This window comes from Daphnia carinata, chromosome 3, assembly GCF_022539665.2.
Source record: "Daphnia carinata strain CSIRO-1 chromosome 3, CSIRO_AGI_Dcar_HiC_V3, whole genome shotgun sequence".
Taxonomy (NCBI): domain Eukaryota; kingdom Metazoa; phylum Arthropoda; class Branchiopoda; order Diplostraca; family Daphniidae; genus Daphnia; species Daphnia carinata.
The window spans coordinates 1,197,693-1,220,592 of NC_081333.1; the positions used below are offsets into that span (position 1 = coordinate 1,197,693).

Sequence of the window (22,900 nt, forward strand, 5' to 3'; positions counted from 1 at the left end):
TACGTCTATGGTATTTCTTGTTTCCCCCTACAATCTCTTGAGTCAAGTTGATGGCCTCCGTCCTTCTAAACAAATCATAAAAATCCACTATTCCCCCCTCCCCCCCCCCTTTTTTTTTAAGTATCTGACGTCATTTGTTCGGCCATATAATGCGAATAGTGGCTCTAGTCCACCGTACAATTTAACGTCGGCTTTATTTTTCTATTGGGGCTTGTTCGTTTGTTTTTTTTTGTCTACGGACCATGTGTAGGGATAGCAATAACTTTCTATGTCGTATATGCAAAGGAGATTGTGCCGTTCCAACAACGGTTAAGTCGATTGGGTCCGTGTTCGTCAGGATTATTGGAATGATGCGTGCGTTGAATGACCCCGCAGGCTCGTGCGTGCCACCATAGAATGTCCGATCAACCAGCGCTCACGCTACATCGCTAAAGGAAAATGTCTTTAAACGAAAAAAAAAAAAGAAATAAGGAAAGAAAGACATATAAGTTGAAACGACCGTTGTTCCAGGCATCTTGCGACAGGCTTAGGCGAATTGTTTATCGATTGGAATCCGAACGTTGGACGATCTTTCATTGATTGCGTTTCTTTGATTCTCTTAAACGTGACGGGTTGACGTTACACTTTAGTATGTTAAAAAAAAACAAAAAAAAACAATAATATGACATGAAGAATAGAAAATAGATCGAATTTGAAATGGAAAAAATGTAAGGAAACAAGAATCTCCAAAGAACCTGAAAAGGTTTGTGTTTGGCGGAGAACTGTCGTATCAAAGAGACATGATGGATAGGTGTCGACCGAGTATTTTTAAAGAAAAACCCATCGCTCCTGTTTTTTTTGTTTTTTTTTACTGTCCTCCTCCCAATATGCGTTGTGGTTTTGTCCCTTGGCTATGTTTTATTTCCCCCCTCTCCATGAAATAATTCTCGAAATTTTGGAATATACGTTTTCGTCGTTCTACCTGGTCATGTTTTCTTGGCAGGCCTTAAACGGCTATGTGGCGCTTTATACGGTGATGTCAAAAGCCGGTAGCCCGAGACTTGTGTGTACGTCCTACTGATGATCCTTGATTTGAAGGATATCCATCAAACATGCATGCATATCTGTTTATCTCGACTGTATAAGAGATATCTGAGCATATAGGCCTACGTAGACATTGTTGTACCCTCTCTCTCTCTCTCTGCGTGAGATGCCCTTTTAAAGCAAGAGGGGAAGACATTCATCAACGAAAAACATCTTTTTGGCGTATTGTTTTGAAACGATATAGAGACGGCAAGGAAGGACATTCTCCCTTTTCGTGTTGGAACCTTTTGTCCTGGCATAGGGAAAGATGATGAATCCCCTTCGCCATCGGAATCTCTTTCTATCTTTTTCTTCGATATTTTTTACGATTGAAACTACTTAAGAAGATTTCCTTGGATTCTTTTTAGTTTTAGTTTTGTTTTTTTGTTTTTTTGCATGATCCATTTCCTTGATATTCGGAAACATGTGTCGTATGTCGATAGTTCCTCTTGACTTCTTTTATTGTTTCATTCGCTTCCATTAGCTTTAGTGGAATCTCAAAAGGACAAGCTGACGAGAGCCAATGCTGAAGAAAGGAAATAAAAAAAAATGTCTGCCAATTCTGATGAAAGGCAGCCTCCATATCGTCGTGAAAGCATCACGAAAGAAATATAGGCACACAAATTAATAAGTAATGGCTTACTTCTTTTACGGTTATCATTGCCTAGAAACTGCGGGTCACGAACAGCTTCCCTTTTTTTTTTACACATAAACGACTGCACGATGCATCAAATCACGCTGAACATGCCATAGTCCAAAGTCGACCAATCTTTAACCGAACGCACTTCTCATTTAAAAAAGAAAATAACAACATCCATATGAATACACGATCGATTTGGGAAATGCAACTCTACAGAGCAGACGTGGCTGCCATGTTCAACGTGAATTATCTGAACATCACGATTGAACGTTGCAATGCTGATGGCAACTCGTTTCACTGCTGGGTTTATTGTTATTGGTTAGCCAAAATCACGACCAATTGTAGAGTGAAACGGTAGAACGATGAACGTTATCGTATCGCCGTTTAATGTATATACTCATACCAATGGAAATGGACAGTTCGTGTTCGATGCCAACCCACTGACCGACATCCGCTCTTCCTCTTCTATACCGCATTGTCTTACACACTCAATCGTCTAAGAATTATACATAACGGCTTCATTCATTATCGAAGAGCTTTGTTTAGTTGTGTACGCACCTGGCAAGTCTATTATCGTTCCATCACACACTGGCAGTTCATCCTCACGCAATCGACCATTATTAAGCCTATTACTCGTACATTTATGTATCGTATATATAGTCTATCGTCGATAATCATCCGGAACTAGCACTCTGCTGCTATTATTTCAGTCCATCATCATTCGTTTGAAAAACGTGTTTTCTTTTTTCTTCCCCCCCCCCCCATTTCCTCTTTGTCTTTCTCTCTCCCCCCATCGTCAAGTTGTTATTGATTCTTCTCTCGTGTTTCCGTTGATGGAGTCGCTTTAAAACACACGTCGTTTGCTTTTTTTTTCAATGTAATAACATACAAAAAATGCCGAGCTTTGTTCTCGCAAACTCGTCGAGCAGCTAAGGACAACGTACAAACCCGCTGCCGCCCAGACGTGAGGTTTTTTAAATATATATTTTTATTTTTTTCGAAAATAAACAGAACGGAAAAGAAATAGCCGTGAAGGTCGTGACTGCTTACAAGAGGGGAAAAAGAAAAAGGGGAAGAAGAAAAACAAGACGAACATTTTCACCTACCCAGAGGCGACTATGTAAATGAGTGTGTTCGTATTACGCGAAGACGCTGGCCCATCTGCGTCTTCGCATAAACAAGACACCCATTATGAAATTTAATCCGATTGGGCAAGAAATGAGCGGAAAAAAAAATAGAAAATAAACGCTCGCTTTTTTATTAGACAATCATCTTCTTTTGTTTTTTTAAATTTATAGTTTGGAACTCTTAACCCTGTCGGAACGTGTTTGAACTAATTGATAAAACGATGGCCCACACAATCAGGAAATGGAGTGTGAATGACATGCACACTCCTTCCTTTTTTTCAATGTTTATTTTGTTATTATTCTGCATAGACACTGTTCGCTATACGTCGATATACAATCTGAAATATTATTTGCTTTTTCCTCTTCCGCAGCACACCATTCCTTCCCCTCCCCTCCCAAATATGAACAACCGGAAGCCGACCCTTTACCTGATGGTTGTTTTTTTTTTTTTTTTTTAATTTTATTATGATTTTTTATAGTAAGGGTCTGTGAGTTTGCACGGACTTTCCTCTGACGTTGGCACGGTTTGCCATATATGTGTTATTAATGATTCCATTTTTTTTCTTTTTCAGATGGAAGAGCTTTTGGGATGTTGCCGACCTGACAAAACCGTAAAGGGGCTGACAGAGCCACGCAGTTGCAATCCTGCATATTATTGGATGTATAATATGAAGGTCGCGATCCAAATGCCACCCGAAAAAAATAAAAACAAACAACCAAAAAGGAAGTGCACACTCACAGCACACACACGAAGTATCGAATATAATTGAGAACTCAAAAAGAGGGTAAGGCAACCGGTGTGCATCACCAACCCTCATGACGGTATATAGGTATAAAGGCAGTAAGGTGCGCGGATGTTGTTCTGGTCGGTGTGCCAACTCCCTGGATAAGCCTTTTGGCGATTTGTATTTTGGGTGTGGTCGACAGCCTTAATATATGAATAATGACCTTCCTCCATTTTGTTTTGTTTTTTTCCCTTTATGTTGCGTCATTAAGGGCTCGGTTTTTAATCGCCGATGATTGCTCTTTTTTATCACTCGGTGGCATTCTCTACGCCGAAGTGTTGAATATCGCATTTATTAACGATCCGAATCTTATCGAAAAATATTATTTTTTTTTTAATTTCGTGTGCAGTTCAAAAGACTGGCGGCGAGATGACCTGCTCTCTGTTTAGTACACACCAGTGAATATGATTGCAATTAGCCAGTTCTAAGAACCCAATTAATTTTCATGACCCGTTTTCACGCACGGCAATCATCCCGATCCATTCACAAATGCATTTTCTCGTTTTTCCAGTTTTCCCCCCATTTTTTTTGTTTTTCTTTTGTTTTTACGTCGCATTACATTTTAATTGTTTGAAACGTCTGCCCAAGTCAGATGGTCTGTGACTTTAATTGCCTTTCTACTGCAGTTAGTCAACAAATCGCATGTACTACTCGACCCGCCTGTCAGCTGCCCGTTTGCCAGTTGTTGAATTAGACCGGTTGGCTAATCATGCCGTCATCATCCGTCCTCACAAAAAAAGAAAAAAGAATCGTCATAACCTGTCAATCGTTTGCGGTAATGCGTTGGCAAGACGCGTCATCGATCCCCACAATTTATCGTTCTCCGGTTGCATATCTATTTCCCGCTATTCATCATCTCAAAGATTGCAGCTTCCCCCTCCCCCCCCCTTTTTTTGCGTGGCCCATTTCGTAACCACGCCGTGATCGAGCGATGACTCAACAAACGAAAAAAGCAAAAAAAAAAAAAAAAAAAAAAATCGTGTTCACGTTGTATCGTGTGTATCCAAAATGGCCGTGTAAAGGCTCTAAGGATCCTCCTTCCTAGCGAAAAAGAAAGCAAATAAATAGCTAAAAAGAAAAGGGAAAATCAAGTACTTGTGTATACACACAGCTACTGCTGTATTTCGTGTTTGATTTGGCGGAAAAAAAAAAAAAAAAAAAGGCAGAAATAGCGACCGGCACTGGGAAGTGGGAGAGAAATGGGAGGGTCTCATTCCCGCCGACAGCGACCGCAAGAGGGACCCCAAAACGAAGAGAATAAGAGAGAAGGAGAGAATTTCTCGGGTCTTAGTCTTCCTTCGCTAGTCGAACTGTTCGCACGCTGATTTTATAGCTCTTTTCTCCATCTAAATCAAAAGTGAAACAAAAAGAGAATAACAAATTAAATTTCCTCGGCTATCGATCCGCGCGTGTGTGTCACGAAGCCAATCTCGGTGGACGATTTGCCTCAATAGAGAGCCAACAGTGTGTGTGTGTGTGTGTGTAAACAGATCGAAATCGTTGATCAGACTGTGACAAGCCAAGGAAAGAAAAAAAAAGAAGTTATTTAGACACACCTCATTTGATCGTCACACCTGTCGAGGTAAGTGTCAACTCTGAACAGTTTTGCTTTTGAAATCGATCAGTATTACTTTGTTTTTATTTTTTACTGTAACATGTATTGGTTTAAGAAAAACATTTTGGACAAACGAGTCTAGACTTGAAACCTAAAGCCGGTTTCTATCTTAGCCACTAGACATGTAATGTTATTTTGTTTGTGTTTTCAAGAAGAAGAAAATCGAATGAGTCCCATTTTGACGAAACATCGGTGTTAAAGAGTTACGGGGTCCCGCCCGTATCAGTTGTAGGCATCATTGAATAATTGGCTCGCTAATGTGTTTTTTTTTTTTTTTTCTTCGGGGCGTTGGCGCCGATAAACGCTTCTAGTTTATCTTTGAAACGTGCAAACCTTTTATTTTGCGCCGCTTTTTCTTGTTCTTTTTACCGGTTCGCCCACACGTTCACCAGAAGATGGGGTGTCACCAACAAAAAGGCGGTCTTGACCAAAACCATTTCCGATCGGAATAAATTCCATTAACACACACACGCACACTTAAACGAAGAAACGGAAGGAGGTACCCGCGTTGATACGTTCCATCGTATACGCAGATAATATTTTATCTAATAAAACCTGTGGGCTAGTGGTTGCTAAAAATGTGTATTTTAAAGAGAGAAAGGAGGGATGGGGGGGGGGGAAATGGTGTGTGTGAATTTCAGTATGTGCAGCTGCTCGGGGCTTGATCGCCCCGTGCTGGGCTTGCGGGGGTTTAGCCTTTTGCGTGGGCGATTGTCTTTTCTTTTATTTTTTTTGTTACCATAGCGGCATTTTGTTGGATCATTAGCGATTCCGTTGAACTCAAACTTCCTCCTTTTGATTTTTTTAAAAACCAAATCTAGAACTCGTTCCAGATTTTCTATACTGCCAGTTGAGATACTCAAGAATTTCGACATTGATGGAACTTAAGTTTCGCTTTGCGGATGTGCGGAATGTTTCCGCAAACCGTCATAAAAAAAACAAAACAAAAGAAGAGATGGCGAAAGCGGGGCAAGTTCCGCTCTCTATCGATCCGTTCTGCACAAGCGAGTAGAAACTTACTCTTGTTTATTTATTATGGCCCCGTCTAGCCATTTTGTTTCTTTCTGCTTTTTCGCAACGCTATGTACGCACCATTATTTGTTCCCCGCTGTCCTGGTTTCTTCGTAGCAACGGCCATCTATTCTGCTGGTTGTGCGAGCAGCCAAGTTCATTTATATCATTGTCTGTCACGTTTTGTTAGAGCCTCGTTCCACAGCGCTACAAAAAAAAACAAAGGAGATGTTAAAAGAAGAAGGAAATCCCAAAAAATAATAGTTAATTCTGCACGTTTATTATTATTTTTTTTTTTCTCTTTTTTTGTGATGACATCAACGTGCCCGACCCAATGAACCGGTTTCTGCGATTCGTCGTGACTTTGTTGACGTTTCCAATCCATTGGGTGCCATTTTTTTTTTTCTTTTCCCGACATAGTTGACACTGATGGCCGTGATTGCGATCGCTCTGATCTAGAAATGTATTGGGCGTTCCATTGTTTGAGAAAACTACGGCCATTTTGCGGCCGCACATTTCACAGCCACTGATCGCTTTCTTTTCACGTATTTTATTGTTGTTCGCTTCGGGTTGACAGTTGTTCGTCATTTCCTCTTGCTTTGACCGTAGTTTGAAAGAGCATCGCAGATAACAACGAGTGACAGGCCGTAAAAGAAGCTTCTGAGATTGACACCCGTCTTCTCCCCTTTTTTTCTCTTAAAATGGAAACTATCAAACAAGAAGCAATTAAATGTGGCGGTCGTTCGTTCAATCTTGTCCCTCTCTTCTTCTTTTTTCGATTTCTCCAACGGATAGCGGCGGAAGGAGTTGGGCAATTTTCCAAAAAAACAAACAAAACACGGCCCTGTCATTTCTCTTGTACCGATTGCCATCATCCGACCTTAAAATACCAACAACCGGTTTATCAAAAGCCATGTGATCTTTGATCTAATGTTCGTTAATAGATTATCAATGTGTCGAGTCCATCTCTTGAATTCCTGAAACTTGCGGAAAACCCAATTGAAAACGATGCTTCTCTCGTTTTTCGAACGAAAAAATGCAGAGATGGACGTTCCGTTAAATTGACGCAGTTGTTCAGCAAAAGAAACCTGAGCCATTGGCTGACATTGCGTGTTTATTTCTTTATTTTTTTTTTTTCTTTTAAAAATAAATGTGAAGCCCGCCGGCTAGCGTTGCCTCCATTGCCGAAGAGAGGTTAGTGTGTGTGAGTGTGTAACACTTGACGTGGAAAAAGAAGCGTGTGGTCTGAACGAACCGGGTCCCCACTTTCTTCTTACCACTTGATGATGATCATAACATCTGATGATATGAGCTATTGTTTCACCATGCATTCATGTTTCTTGACAAAGATGGCTCACCCCGACAGAACCAATGAGATGGCCCACAGCGGGGGCTGATTGGCACTGCCACCCAGAACACACACACACACACACACACACACACAGAAACGTCGTTTGCGGTCGCGCTTCGGGAGAACAAGAAAAACAAAAACGGGAACACAGGAACCTTTTTTTTTTTTCATAGCAGCTGATCCCTTCTGGCAAAACCTAGCATCGGTTTTCCCCATTTTTTTTTTTGCAATGATTGCGTTGAACTTTGGTGAACTTGGAACCCCTTTTTTTTGGGGGGGGGGAGTTTATCGTGTCTTATTTGAATTTGTAATGCGCAGAACGTATGGCGAGTTGACAGGCAAACGAACATCATCTGTCGAAAACTAAGAGGAGTTAAGAAATTATTATAAAAAAAAAAAAAATAGTAATTTAATAGGATTTTAATCGAGTCGTATTAACCGCATCGTTGTGGCGAAGGTTCAAGAAATAATTTGTTGGAAATTGATAATCACCGGTGCGCATCGCATTTCCCGTTGTGTTCGTCGTGTTTGTAGCCGTCGTAATTGAGAAATCATACGGTGTGTGATACCATTTCGTGATTATCGTTCGACTAGCAAACCAAACAAAAAAAAAAAAAATAGTTTCATTTTTTTTTTTTACCGTTACCTTCAAAACTAACCGATGCGATGAGGCCTTTAAAAGCGTGAAATTCCAAGCGTTTCGAATCGTTAAAAAATAGGCTCGTTTTCCTTTTTTAATACGACATACATAACGATTATTTTCCCCTTATTCTTTCATCTCCCATTTTTTTTTAATTAACTAACGTGTAGAGATATTGGGCGAAAAAAAAAAAGTAGTTAACAAAAAAAATGGAAATAAAAAATAAAAGTTCAATGGACCGCCCCGAAGCGCCTGTTGAAATGTGTGGCGTTCGTTTATTATTGTAGAAAAATCCTTTTTCTCATATTCCTAGACAAGCATGCAAATGGGGAGGAGCGAGACTATCGACCTAGCCCTGAGAGAGTCATTTAAATAGGAAAAAAAAAAAAATATATACAGTATATATACGGTCGTTTCGAATAGGGCAGTCCCGATAATGGTGATTGTTTTCTGATGTGCTACGCTCTACGTTACCTAACCACTGAGTGCCTCTAAAAAAAAAACGAGAAACAACAACAAACAGGAATCTTGTGGGCAAACTTTTCAAAAAGGAAGAAAAATAATATATATACTGTATATGTGTTACTTAGCTTATTGCCCTGTAGGGACCGTGTGCCCAACTGTGGCATTCATATGAAAATGGAAAGGAAAAGACCCAGTGCCGACAGCCAAACGAAACGAACTTTTCCCATCGAAAGAAAATGCGATGGACTGCGTGCTAGCGTGCACCGTGTGCAATTCGAAGAGCAGCACTATCTCGGCCGTGATTCTATATGGTTATCATCATCGCCATTTCGTCCTTTTTTTGGGTTGGAGGAGGGCAGAGCCCATCTCGACCTAGTTACTTTGCGTTTTCCCTTTTCTTTTTGCCTTGGCCAAAATAAAAATAAAAAAAAACGGGACACGTCTCTCTCTAATATTGCCGTGATTTACCGGCTAAAAGAAACACATTAAATACCCACCATGCAAAACTAAAAAAGAAAAGCTCGCAAAAATAGTTTCGAAGCTGAAATGTCCGAAAATGTTCCAGATCGCAGCGTAAACAACGTTCCGGAAATGGTACAAGCGAACAAAAGGAAATACCACCGGTCGTCGCAAATGTAAATAAACCCGTCATAAATAAAAAAGAGAGAAAATCATAAAAAAAAGGGCTCAAAAATAATACTATAAAAGAAAGGTCCAGCTGTTCGATTTGACTTAGATGCTAATCCTCGCTCTCTTCGGGCTCGTTTGAATGGGAGCATGGGCGCGTCAGCTGCCGTTTAAAAGGGCGGAACAAAGCGGCTTTCTTCTTTCTTGATTGCTGGGTGCGAAGGTTATAAGTTGCATGAAAAGGTGATGCTTTGACACGGTTCATTCAGAATGCTGCCTTCAAGGGGCCGCATGGAAGTAAATAGATGTGCCACGTCAAGAGATTTTCAAAGCGCGTGTCACGCACACAGTTGTGTGTAGGCTATGTATATATACGACGACTGCTGTTCTTGTTTCCGAACGGCCTGCTGCCTCCCTTTTTTTTTTTTTTTTCTCACTCAAAGAAAAAGAAAAAAAAAATGTTTTTTCTTTAAAAAGAAAGATGTCGTCAGCCAGACTTGCCAACTCGTTTTGAGGTTCAAACTTTTGACTTTTGAGTTTCTCCTTTATCGGGTCTTAATGGTCCCCTACGGTACGTCTGCCGTAGACTCGATGGTCATTATCATTGGTGAATAATGACCTCCCGTTTTGCGTTTGCCTTTTCTTTTTTTGGCCCCAACAAAAGATTCAAAGAGACGAACAGTTGGAAGCAGATGGAAAAATAGAGGAAAAAAACAAAGTTGCTTCATCTCTCCCGTACCGAGCCTTCCTTTTAAACACTTAAGGATTTGTGAAGCACGAGTAGTCGAGTTCAAACACCCGAATTTATGAAAAAGAAAAAAAAAAAGACAGATATATTTATATTTATTTTTTTTTTTTTTTTGTTGTTGTCACGCTCTACTTTGAGTTACAAGGAAAAAGAGACTTGGCTAACTGGCTGGCGCCATCTTGGCACCTTACGACTTTTTGTTTTAATTTTTTTTTTTTTAACGTCGACAGGAAGCCAAACTGGCAACCTTAAAAAAAAAAAAATTACATAATCATGATGAATTTCGAGAAACTAGATAAATCGTGTCAGACATTGTGCGTGTGTGCAATTTGTGTTGCGTCAACTGACAAAGGCAGAAAATGAGTTTCGGGTTATTATCTTTTTATGAATATCGTATATAAAAGGGTTTTACCAGCCTCCGCATCGCTAAATTTACAATTGTTCGTGTCGTGATCGTTTAAAAAAAAGGCCGGAACAAAAGGGCACAGTGATTCGTGTAAAATGTGTAGTGTTATTTGTAACTACTCGTCTATTCCTCGTGTCACGATGGCAACAGGAGAAAAAAACAAAAAACAGCTACGTTCAATCATCTGTGAGATTTCGATCTGCTTTCTTGTATAGACCAGTGTTGTTGTTTTTTTTGTGAGTGCTTCTAACGATGAAAACAAAACAATCATAACGGGAGAAAAAACCTGTCTTGAAAGTTTACGTCTGTCAATCGTCGAACAGTTCGATTAAAATCAAAGTTCCCTGATTTTTTTTTTTTTTGTCTTTTTCTATGGAACACTTGCGTGACATGACAAGTTGAAGGAGCGTAGTCAAATCGTGACTGTGGTGGACGAAACAAATGAATTCGATAACGAAGAAAGGGCGACGACATAGCGGGTTCTCTGACATTTCCTCGTTCATTTGCCGTTTCTGATTTTTGCCAGGGAAACTTAAGAACGAAATGGAAAGACGGCACGACCGTTATGCAGTAAGACGTATGTTGAAAGATAAAAATAAAAAGGTTGGACGTCTGTACATAACAATGGCAAAGATATCAAAAGATCGTTCGAAACAGTTGAGGGATATTCGTCTGTAAACGTAGACAAGCTTTGCATGTCTGGAAATAAAAAGAGAAGTGGCACTCGCAAAGATGAAGAGCTTCAAACCGAACAACGCCCATAACGTAAGAGGATAGTAGACAAACCAAACAAAAACGAAATTCTTGTCACTACACTAGTCCGCCTGCGTCAGAGGTTTATTGTGTCATCCACACACGAAAAGAAAAGAAGAGGTTTATTTTAATACTTAAGCCGATGCGGTTTCGAATAGAACTATTTATTGTAGTCCGAGTCGGTTTCCCTTTTAGACAATGGATGACGTAGTCTTGCTGCACTAGCAGGCCATGACACCATAGCTGTAACGGTGGAACGTTTTTTTATTATCTCATTTCATATTCCTCGCAAAGAAGGCATAGCCATCTCACCTGCATGTTTTTTTTTTTTTTTTATACATCCAGTGTGCGTATATAATGTTACAAGCTCATTTCCAATTTACCTAATTGGGGCCTCAGACCTTTCAGTTCCCAAGTTAGGCACGCACGAGAAAACAAAAACAAAAACAAACAAGATTTATGGCAAAACACACTCGGAAAAAATTGGAAAACAATATCCAAATAAATTATAAACCACACACGAAAAGTTCCTGTCTTGATTTCCAAAACAGAGTGACAGTTAAATTGCAAAGACATCATCAGGTGACTTGGCTTTTGGATATAGCTATTTCAATCATCTAGCGGTAAAAAAAAAAAGAAAGGCCTTTAGGCTGTTTTTTTTTTTAACTAACGTGCATGTCATGTAAATAACACACACACACACACCAGTCGATCAAGATGTATATTCTACATCATAAATATTTCATAAGGTGTTGTTGTTTTTTTTAAAAGATAGAAATACAAACGTGATTTTTTTTTGTTTTTTTTTTTGTTTCGTTCAGGAAGGATTGAAACGAGCCCCTGCCAAAAGGACAACATGACACCGGTTGGCTATGAACGAAGGTGCGGTGGTGGTGCACGTCGATTTTTTCTGGTTCTCTTCTGGATCGTTCTGGTGACAGTCACATCCAATTGCGAGGCAGGTGCTCAGCGGGATGCAGACAGAAAGCAGGCCCGGCTCAAGGATCAACAAATGTCGCACAGCGGGAGCGAGGAGGACACGTTAGTTGAGGCCAAACTGGAGAATATCTGCGACATTCAGTCGTCGCTTTCGGCTTATTGCATATGCGACAGTCTCTCGCTGCACGACGCCAATGAAGCCAAGTGCTCCGTCTTCAACGTCAGTGATCAGAACGATTCGATATGGGAGTCGTTCAAAACGCAGGCCGGCCTGCAAGAGCTGCAACTCAACGTGCACGAAGATGGCCGACTGAATTTCCTGCCAGCTGTGGCTCTGCGTAATCTACCCGATCTGACGTCACTACAGGTGCGTGACGCCACCATCGACACACTGGCATCACAAACGTTTGTCGAGGTGACGCAATTGCACGAGCTGCGGCTCAACCGCAACAAGGTAAGCACATTAAACAAAACATTATGAAGTTTAAAACGTGTTCGATTTTCAATGAAAACAATCGAAATGTTTTAGATTCGTCACATTCGACCCTTCGCGTTCCAAGGTTTGTCCAGGACAGTCGAATTGGAGCTGAGCAATAACGAACTGAGCAGCTTGGAAAGGGGCGTCTTCGCTGGATTGGACAATCTACGAAATCTGTACCTCGACGGCAACAACATCTCGCTGGTGGAGGACTCTGTTTTCCAGAACTTGCGCAAACTGGAAGAGCTCGACCTGTCTGGAAATAGCATCGCCGTGTTGACGGGCGAGACGTTGATGGGCCTCCAGCAACTCAAGAAGCTCATCCTACGCGGCAATCAATTGGCTATCGTGGGCGATCACACGTTCGCTCACGTCGCCAATCTACGTCGACTCGATCTCAGTTCCAATCAGCTGCAAGTCATCCGCCAACAAGCGTTGGCCGGCCTCCGGCATTTAAACAATCTCGATTTGTCCCGCAATCAATTAAAAGGACTCGACAAATCCGCCATGTTGCCCATTTGGTCGAATTTAGTCAACAGTTCCATGACGTTCTCCATAGAAGGTGAGGATATTTGTAAAATGTTTTGCTTTTCTAAACAACATTGAATGATTGGAATGTTTTTTTTCAGGCAATCCATTGCTGTGCGACTGCCGATCATTGTGGATTCTCAGGGATCTCAGGATGTCCAGCACGAGCGTCAGCGTGAATGCGGGCATTGACCGGTTGAATTGCACCGGCCTTGCCAGTGGTAGTTCTTCGACGAATCTCATTACTTCCCTTTCAGTCCTCGATTGCCGGCCGCCTTCCGGATCGACGGCGACGACCAGAAGGCCGTCAAGAGGATCGACCACGTCTACCTACGTGGAGGAGGTACCGAAATTGCCGGTGATGGTTGACGACAGTAGCGCCTCGTTACAGTTGTCGAGCCCCGTTGAAAGCAAAGAAGTTCGGCCGCAAGATCCGGTTTCTTCCGCCGCCACCAACACGGCCCTTCCGGAGCAGGGATCTTCGGCGCCCACAGTTGGTCTCCCCATCGCCACCATTTGTTTGTCCTTCGTTTTCGCGTCTACCGTGTTATTGTGAACTCGCACAAAGCAATGTTCTAAATGATTCTTTTGAAAGGAGAGATATACGTTGACAACATGCGTTTACCATAAACCACTGCCAAAACGCACGGCCAATTGTTTTCTCAGATAGAACACACATTTTCTCTTCTTTTTTTTTTTTTTATTTTGAAATTGACAAACAAATTGAAAAAAAAAAAAAAAATTATGGAGCCCAGGGTAAAGAAAAGATAAATGGGGTAGAAATCCACCATGATTCCTAATTCCTATATTGGTCAACACTTGGGATTTTCTGAACTTCTTCTCAAGTTCTTTTGTGTTTTCCTCCTTAATTTCATATTTTTTTTTCCTTACAGAATATTATAATTTGTCCTGATTATTGTGGTATCTTGCGTATCTTCTTCCAATTATCTATTTTTTTTTTTGTTTGTTTCCGTTCTCTTTTTGTTCGTTTCATTGTTTGAAATCGATCCTGATTTTGACGCAATGTGTCTGTGATGTTTCGCTTGCATGACTAAAGTTCTGATGATCCATTATTCTGGAGGAAAAAAATATGACTTAAGTATGGCAAGAGAATTAGTTAAAAAAAAAAGAAATAAATGATTACCCGCAGAAAATAACGAGGGCAACACATGATAACGAGAGCGTGAATAAGACGTACCGTATGTCAGAACAGAAGAGCCTCTCAGATTAAAAGAAAAAAAAATTCAATTGAAGTACAACATAAATTATAGGCTATATTTACAGCAGTATACGTTCGTACACACCTGTTGCTTGCACCTCTTTTTTTTAAATTCCATCAGGCCATCGTATAAATCTCAATTTTTTTTTTTTTTTTTGGCCAACACGATGAGTCCAGATGGCAGGCACAACGTCAAGCCTCCGGTACAAAAAGGGCTATGTTCTACTTTCATTTACTGGAGACCTCGGTAGTGTTCTTCTTGTCGCACCCCAAGTGTTCCGTCGCAAACCGTATTCGCCTTTTTTTTTTTTTTTTTTAGGACTTTGCATATTTTAAAAAATACATCCATTGTCGATAAATGTAGCTGGTTAAGGGAAAAGTAAAGATTAAAAAAAAAAAAAAAAAGAACCTGCAGATGCGCCAGGAGCGAGTAGAACACGGACAAGTCAATTGAATGAAATAAAATGCCATGTTCCCCCGACTCCATCAAACATGTAATAACCAAGCTAAAATAAATCTGAATTCGATGTAAATATTTTTGTCGTAACATCATGTATTTTCTACATATTTTTTTTTTTTTTTTTTTTTTTTTTTCGTTCATTTTTGCTTGTTTTTATCAGCTTCTTATTCTTTTCCCTTCTTTCATTTTTCGTAGAAAATATAATCATCAACGTTACGAAAGTCGTAATTTTATTCATTTCGCCGTGGCATGGGAAGGGCGATCCGGTTTGACGCGGAGACCACGCACGTGATTTATCGATTAGAAAATGTGATACGCCGGACTGGAATTGGTGTGGATGGAAATGAATTTAGAAAGTCACTGTCATTGACTGGTCGAACGGCCAAACTCTATCTCTCCTCTCTCTCTCTCTCTCTCTCTCTCTCTCTCTCTCCAGATGTGATGTAGAAACAAACCCCCTCCCCCAAAAAAATGCAACTCAAATTTCATAATATTGGATTTCCATATGCGAGTGAGACTCGCTTTCTATAGTCCACTCAGCGTCGAAACATTGTCAGACATTGTTTTGATTTCTCACGAGCCGCCCAAGTTGTACGGGATTTTTTGCACGCTAACTAAGAAGGGAGAGATGTATATGGAGATGCAAAAAGAGTGACGTAATCAGGGTGGAGTTACAGTTTCAGAGGGAGGGGGGGGGGGGGGATATAGAATTGCATTTCTTCAACATGAGCTTGTGTCATATTTTGCGCTCCTGGCAGCGTGATCGAATCAACAGCAAACAGTGCGCGTCTGTATAATGCAGTCTGACAGCTGCCATTCCATATTCATAAGCGCCCTTAAGCAGCTTTTTGGGAGGTATAACATGGCAGCTTGTAAAAGAACGAAAACAAGGCTTCAACCCTTTTGATAATACCGAGAAATTAATTGACAATTCATGTCCTCACAAAAAATCTAAAGTTTTCTATTATTTTGTTTCGAGATTTTAGAAGAATGTTAAATCTGACGTTAGTGAACGGAGCGCATCTGTCCGCCCATTTACAAGTTCAACCGCCCACCTTGCGATTTGCATATTATCTGTCCATCACACATAAAAAAAATATAATCAAAAATGTTTTTTTTTTTTTCTTTTTCTTTCTGTAAACCGTTTATTAATAAAGTTTGGCGCCATCGTTTTAAAAACCGCCTCTGTGTGTCATCGACTTTTTTAGATGCGCGATAGAAAACTAGCCGGCCCTCAAAGGAAGCATGGCGGAACTGTGACAGAATTGATAGATCGATTGTTTTCCAACTGAGATTTTCAGATTAGGAAAAACATTTTGCCATTTCTGATTGCTTGAAATTCATTACGTTTGTCTCTAGTTTTAAAGGCGTTCCCTGGTTGGAACGAGCGTCATTAGAATAATCAAAACTCTTACCCAAAAACGAAAGCCAATCAACTGCTATACTTGAAAAAAAAAAAAACAGGGAAAAGAAAAAAAAAATGATAAATTTCGATTTGAATTATCGATAGACTTTGATCTGCGGAAAGAACGAGTTCATTTTGACAGACGTGATGGAACGGCTGGAAAACACAGTCGGTTACATTGAAAGCGTATTTTTACAATCAGTTGTGGGATCATCACACAGGCAGCCACACGGAGTACAGATCAAAAGATTGTTTTTTTTTTCCAGATTCACACTCGTAGAACAGCTAGGTCTTATGTCGTGGCGTAGGAAATCGATGAGCGATTAGGGCGTGCCCTAAACATTTTTCTTGTTTCACCCTTCAATTTGGACAATAGGCCAGATATTTCCGGAGTGATGTGGTAGATAGTATTTTTTTTTTTGAGAAAAACAATGTAAGAACGATGTCTTCCATAATTTCAACGGTCAGATAAGCCTTAAGAACAGAAAACTTTATAAAATTGGAAGCGTAAGAAAACCGTGGGCGTAGAGGTGATCAATTCGAGACGGTGCACATCAGAGCGTAAAAGAAAAAAAAAAAACGTATACCAAATAGAACTCGAAAACGAAAACTTGGGGTCACCACTCATGTCCACCTTTTTGTCGCCATCGAGTTTTACACAAGCTCGATGATGGAAACGCCATGCCTTTATGGGGGACGACAGCCTTCTTGTAAAGGTTGTTCCACCAGTTCGAACACCTCTAAATCTTACACCTTTTCGAGCGTAACGCGTGTAAAAGAACGAGCTGTGTATAGCCCACACTTTCCGAGAGGGCATCCTAAATAAAAAAAATAAAAATAAAACTACTCGTTACTCTCGCCAGTCTCAACTGTGTACCGCAGGCTATAGTTGGGGTTTGTTGTATCTATTTACGTTTTCTAGCTCTTGTTTTTTTTTTGAATTTAATTTCAACGGTTTGCATCAGCTCAATTCGGGTTGTGCTGTTGCATCACGCCCAATTCTCCTGTTTCCGGCGTGATCGACGAATACAATTTATGCTCGAAATCAAAACGATGAATGAAACGGGATACATCAGTGTCTCATGTCGTATATTTTATTAACAATCGGTCGGGAGAAACGGACGGCTCACTCGTAAATCAACAATGACATTGTAAATTTTTAGCCTCTGTACCGAATATAGTGGTCACTGTCGATAAACAAATACGAGTGCATCGAAGAGGGGCACAGCCACTTGGCTATTCACTTAACTCAATATTTTAAGAAATCATTACAATTCGTGGCGGTGACAGTGTGACTCAAGAATAAGCGCAGCCCCACCAAAAGAAAGAAATCCTATATGGGATGATGTCTTTGTTGATTTTTGGCTGGGAACCTCTATTGGTCATCTCTAAAGTTGGCTTAGTAAAGATAAACTTCAAAGAAATTGAACAAACAAAAGATCATTTCAAACTCTCTTCGAGCTCAGAGAACACCGTGCATTTCTCATCTTTTGGATACAGCAGCGCACCTACAGCAAAGAGCAGCAGGTCATCGTTAAGCAAGTCAAAAAAAAAAGAAAGAAAGAAAAATCAAACATCTAGAAGGTACAAAAAGTGACCATTGCGATGACTTTAGATATCGGAACGCAATCTATGCTTGCACTGTGTTCCATGACCAAGCTCTTTTTTTTTTTTTTTTCCTTTTGAGTTAAAAAAAAAAAAAAAAGGATTGGTCAGTGAAGCGGAAGGGCGTAAGAATGTCGTAAAAATTGTGTGACAGATTGGGAAGACTTTCAAAATTCTATACACCAGCATTTATGGCCTTTTTTTTCGTAAGAAAATCAACAGACAATAGAACCTCATCGTAGAGGTGATTGCGCTCAGCCTGGGAGTTACTACCAGTTCTTCTTTCTCTCTCTACGTTGGGTCTTTATATCTGCATTTTTTTTTTTCTGTTATTATTCTTTTCAGTTTCGTTGGGGTATCCTCTTTTTCTCGGTAGATCATTCGAAGCTGCTTTTGTGTCTATTTCTGTGGAAGAAAAGAGCGCCGCATAGAATGCAGCGGGTTGCTATAAAAAAACAAAACAAGTATTTTTCCTCAGTTGAATTTTATTTTTCTTTCTTATGATTGAAAAGAAACCAAAAAAAAAAAAAAAATATACATAGAAGGACTCGATGCGCAAGAGAGCCCCTTCTCTGGGTTGTACCCTGGCCAGCTGAATATGCGAGACATGTTACACCGAAATCGGAATCCCACAGTAAATTTCCCCCTATTGAGAGCGTTTTGAGTGCGCGCTCGTAAATTGCCACCGAGTACGTGAAATGCTATATATTTTCTTGGTAAACGCCCATCATTCATAGCTGTGTTATATACGTCAGCATTCAACACTGGGTAACTCTACATACAATTAGGCGTATATGTAGTTTTAACGTTTCGTATTTCAAGAGAGAACAAACAAATAACAAAAAATGCATAACCCCTCGATTAGCACTGGAGACGATCTGTTTTTAACCGAAGCGAAACTGCTGGAAGTGTTTCAACAGTTGTGTTTTACGTTTCGTTATGGTTAAGGCTGCGTACTATTATTTCCGATACTTTTATATCATTGACAATGAGGAGTAAGCAATTAACATCTTAACGTTCTGAAATAAACTGCCATTCGTCTGAGTCGGACAGTTACATCGTACCGCTTCTTGGCTTTATATTGTTCTAATCGATTACTATAATCAATAGAGATCTTGCGCGGTTGTGTGATGGGCACGTCCGAGTTATGCGCGTTATAGCAAATCGCATAGCTTTAAATGTAAACGTGACTTCCACTCCGAAAAAAAGGATTAGAAATAATCAAACACAACAATGCAGGTAACGTAGTCAAGTTAACATAGTCAGTCAACCGCATATTTTCAGGCAGGGTCATCAAACTGCTCTGGATATACTTAGCCGTTACAGGTTTGTAAGGTTGATGGCCTTCCTGAACGCTAAAACTCGATGGTGTGTCTTCTCGTTTTACGTCCACCCAGCTAGGCTGTTCTTCATCAATGTCTGGACAGGTCCTATCTTCTGAAACAGTCGAATACAGACGTCCGTCTCATACATAAACTCAAAACAATGACAGCTCTCGTCAACCAGCAGAAGCAGCTGTTGGGATTGCTTCAGCTTGATTGTGGTACCCCCCCCCCCCCCTTTCTCAAAGCGCATAATATCGGAGCCAATCTCACCGCCTTACATGTTGGACGAATGCTTTTGTTGGTTTCAAAGATCATCGCCCAACAAGCTCTTTTACTCGGACCAAGTTACAGTCTTCATCGTTCTCTCGTAGGAAGTGCTTGACGTTCCACCTGGGTGGGTCGCTAGGAAATATGAGAGGAATTTTTGGAGCCGTGTCGTATATTGCAGAAATAAACGTGGCTCGACAGGCAGGCGAACGCTGCGTGACAGTTGAAAAGGGCCGCGGGAACGTGAGTGGCGGTTGTTACTAAGGGCTGCATAATAGATGGCGTTTGCATGCTCCATAGTCATAATATTCGTGCTGGCGAAAGTTGCGTAACATCAACCGATATGCTTCCGCAATTAGATAGTTGGGGTATTTATATGCATTAATAGGTTATTTCACGGCAAAATGTAACTAATTTTGCAATTTTTTAGTTTAATCATGCATAGTTTGCTATAATAGCATAAGCCATATAAAAGTCGGCCATATTTTGTCGGATTTATTTTGTCGGGCTTATTTTTTTAAACTGTTTTTTTTTTTTACAATTTGGAATTTAAATGTTGACTTGAATTCGATGAAATCTAACCCAAAATTGAACGCTGAATCCTAATAAAATGTTGGATTTCCCATCCATTAAGCGGTTACTGAATAAGACGGAATAAAACGAGAGCTTCGCTTTATTACAGTGTATAATAGCTTACCATAAAACTAACCACAACTCAGCAAGTAATACCGCAAGGAGAAAGGCAATTTAACAAGTACAATAAAAATTGCTTAACAAAATCTCTATTTTTTTTTAATGATTGACAAATAAGCGATGAACTGGTGGCCACTTAAGTAAACCAACTCGAGCTGTCAAGGCTGTTGCAAACGTTCTTTATACACTAAATCACACAGGTCAGGTTTTCTTCAGACGACAACGTTTTCGTAATCGAGCACCGTGATCTGACATTCGATACGCAGCTGATCGTTGACAAAGAGTTTCTGTTTCATCTCCATCAGTTTGTTCCAGCTGAAGAGGATGGTGGGATTCTGTCGGGCCACATCCAATTCAAAGTTCATCTGTCCATGATCTTCGTATTCGAAGTTTCCATCCAAGTTGACAATGCCGAAACGATAGGCAACGCAAGCCCGGTTAAACACGGACGATATCATCTGTAGGGATAGCGATGAGCTGCAGACGTCTCTCAGATTCATCACGAGCTGCCACTGGTATCCGCCCCGTTTCAGGCCGAAGACGGGCGACTCGAACGTCAGGCCTTTAACACGCGATTCGAAACGCTCCACGTTCTCTAAAATCCATTCGCATGACAAAGACTTTTCCACAAGACGAGACACTATCCGAACGCTCTCGACCAACCGATGGGGTACCTCTGACATGGTGAGAAGATATACGCAAGTAGAACAGCCCGCTACTGGTACACAATCACTGACGCACAACAGCAAGAGCTGGCGAGACAAGCTATCGACTTACAATGACAAAAATAAGAAAAGAACCCAACAGTTCCCTGTCGTCTACTGCGATGCATGAAGAATGTTGGCCTTTTGTCCCTTTCGATTACCTTCCGTTGATCGCTTTTCAGCTGCACCAGGGAGATTCAGCATTCCTGGAAATGCTGGAAGTGCAAAAGAAGGGATACGTGCTTGCAGTACAGGATGTTTCGAGTGGTTACATCGTACTCAATACGTCACGGACGAAACCGGTATACGCATTGCGTAAGTTATATCTTCAGCCCCCCCTCAAACTAAATTCCCATACGTTCGATAAATCGAACATCTAATACGAATGATTTGATTTCTCCTATTCATTTTATCTACCGTGGGATTGGTAAGAGACCGATCAACGCTTGATCGACGAGATGTGGGGACACGACAGATCAAGTACTTCCGTCGCGCCCCTCCCTTCAAGATTGATTGCTACACATGCTGCAAAGTGGAGGATGACTCCAGGAAATGCTGGAAGCAATACCCTTTTTAGCGGGACATTAGGGGGAGGACCGTTGGAACTCACGTACTATGTACGTATAAACTGTATACTTATCTGACCTGTAAAAATCCTTTTTGATTGATGAAGTACAACTTCCTCATCAAGTTTGATCCTCCCATTCATATGGAACTGAGACTACAATTTCCTCCTACTGGGTGTACACAAATGCTCTGCATTAGGGGAAATAGCAATTGAATAATCAGCGAGGCATTGAGCTACTGGGAATTCGATCAAAGGGCCTGATGCCGTAAAAGCGGATTCCTGATGGTCTTTTTTTGCTAGTTAGGTTCTTCCAGCTGAAAATAGAATAAGAAAATAAGACGCCTGGGAAAATGAACATTTCTACATGGAAGATGAAATATTATTGTTCTTGCTGTGCACGGAGATTAAAGAGATCATCAAGAACATCGTTACTGCCGATTAAGTGAAGAGCACGAACAGCGGACACTTCAAAACAAATGACAAGCGTTCGAAAAATGCATGTCTAAGCTGTACAGAAAATTGCTTTACATCGCTCTGCGTTTTTTTTTTGTTTTTTTTGTTACAAAGACGTTCATTTAGCAGTGGGATATTAGAGATAAGCGGCCACGATGTTGGAACGATTCAACATCAGACACTCAAGTCTCTATTGTTCTATAATTTAGAAGTCTGAATGGACGTCCCATTAAGTATGAATGCCGGTCGGAAGAGCTGCTTTTCATCCGGATGTGTCGAAGCCTCTACTCTTTTTATTCCCATCACGTTTAAAAAATTAAGAGGCTGTATGTCTTGTTTTGGTCAGGGACATCAAACAACGTCGAGCGAGTCGGAAAAGCCCCAGACCGCACTGAATTTTGAAAGTCGGCTGGAACCATATGGTACCGCCATCTGCTTCTATCCAGTGCAACTCGTTCTTCTACTTACAAAAACACGGAATACAAACGATAAACAATAGAAAAAGGGAAAACAAAAAGAAAGAAAAATGCAACGCTAATCACGTAGCTCACATTCTATTCACAAGCTGTTACATTGGACCATATGATTCGCGATTCCGGCAGATTGTGGTGAATTTTCGCCGATTTGGAAGCCAATCCCTAACTCGTCTCTTTACTACAGAAGCACACAGTGGATCTGGAAGCCTTGCAAGTGGTTTAAAGTCAGACCTTTGACGCCAGCCCTTTTTGTTGGACATAACAACAAAAGTTAAGGGTATAGGCTAACGTTATTGTGCTCATATTGCTGGGGCTTTATTGGGCAACGGAATACCAAGGAAATGAGCTGGAAATTTTGACGAACAGCGTTGACAAGTTCGTATGTTAATTCGAGTCTCTTTCCTGCCGTTCGGAAAGTGCGTAGCAATACTATTGCGAAAATAATAGCAACGTTCGTGACCAGTCATAGCCTGCATTGCAGATGAATGCCTTTGGAAGGGAAAAAGAAAACAAAACAACACCAACCGAACCTGGAACAAGGCCAAGTCCG

At 40.7% G+C, this 22,900-nt stretch overlaps 1 protein-coding gene across 1 annotated transcript; it reads left to right on the top strand.

Moving 5' to 3' along the window:
• Nucleotides 1–4,964: 4,964 nt before the first annotated feature.
• LOC130693351 (connectin-like) lies at nucleotides 4,965–14,288 on the top strand. Its single transcript, XM_057516479.2, has 4 exons — nucleotides 4,965–5,196; nucleotides 12,052–12,623; nucleotides 12,699–13,209; nucleotides 13,277–14,288. The coding sequence occupies exons 2-4, from the start codon at nucleotides 12,087–12,089 to the stop codon at nucleotides 13,729–13,731; spliced, it is 1,503 nt and encodes a 500-aa protein (XP_057372462.1). The 5' UTR covers nucleotides 4,965–5,196; nucleotides 12,052–12,086; the 3' UTR covers nucleotides 13,732–14,288.
• The last annotated feature ends 8,612 nt before the right edge of the window (nucleotides 14,289–22,900 follow it).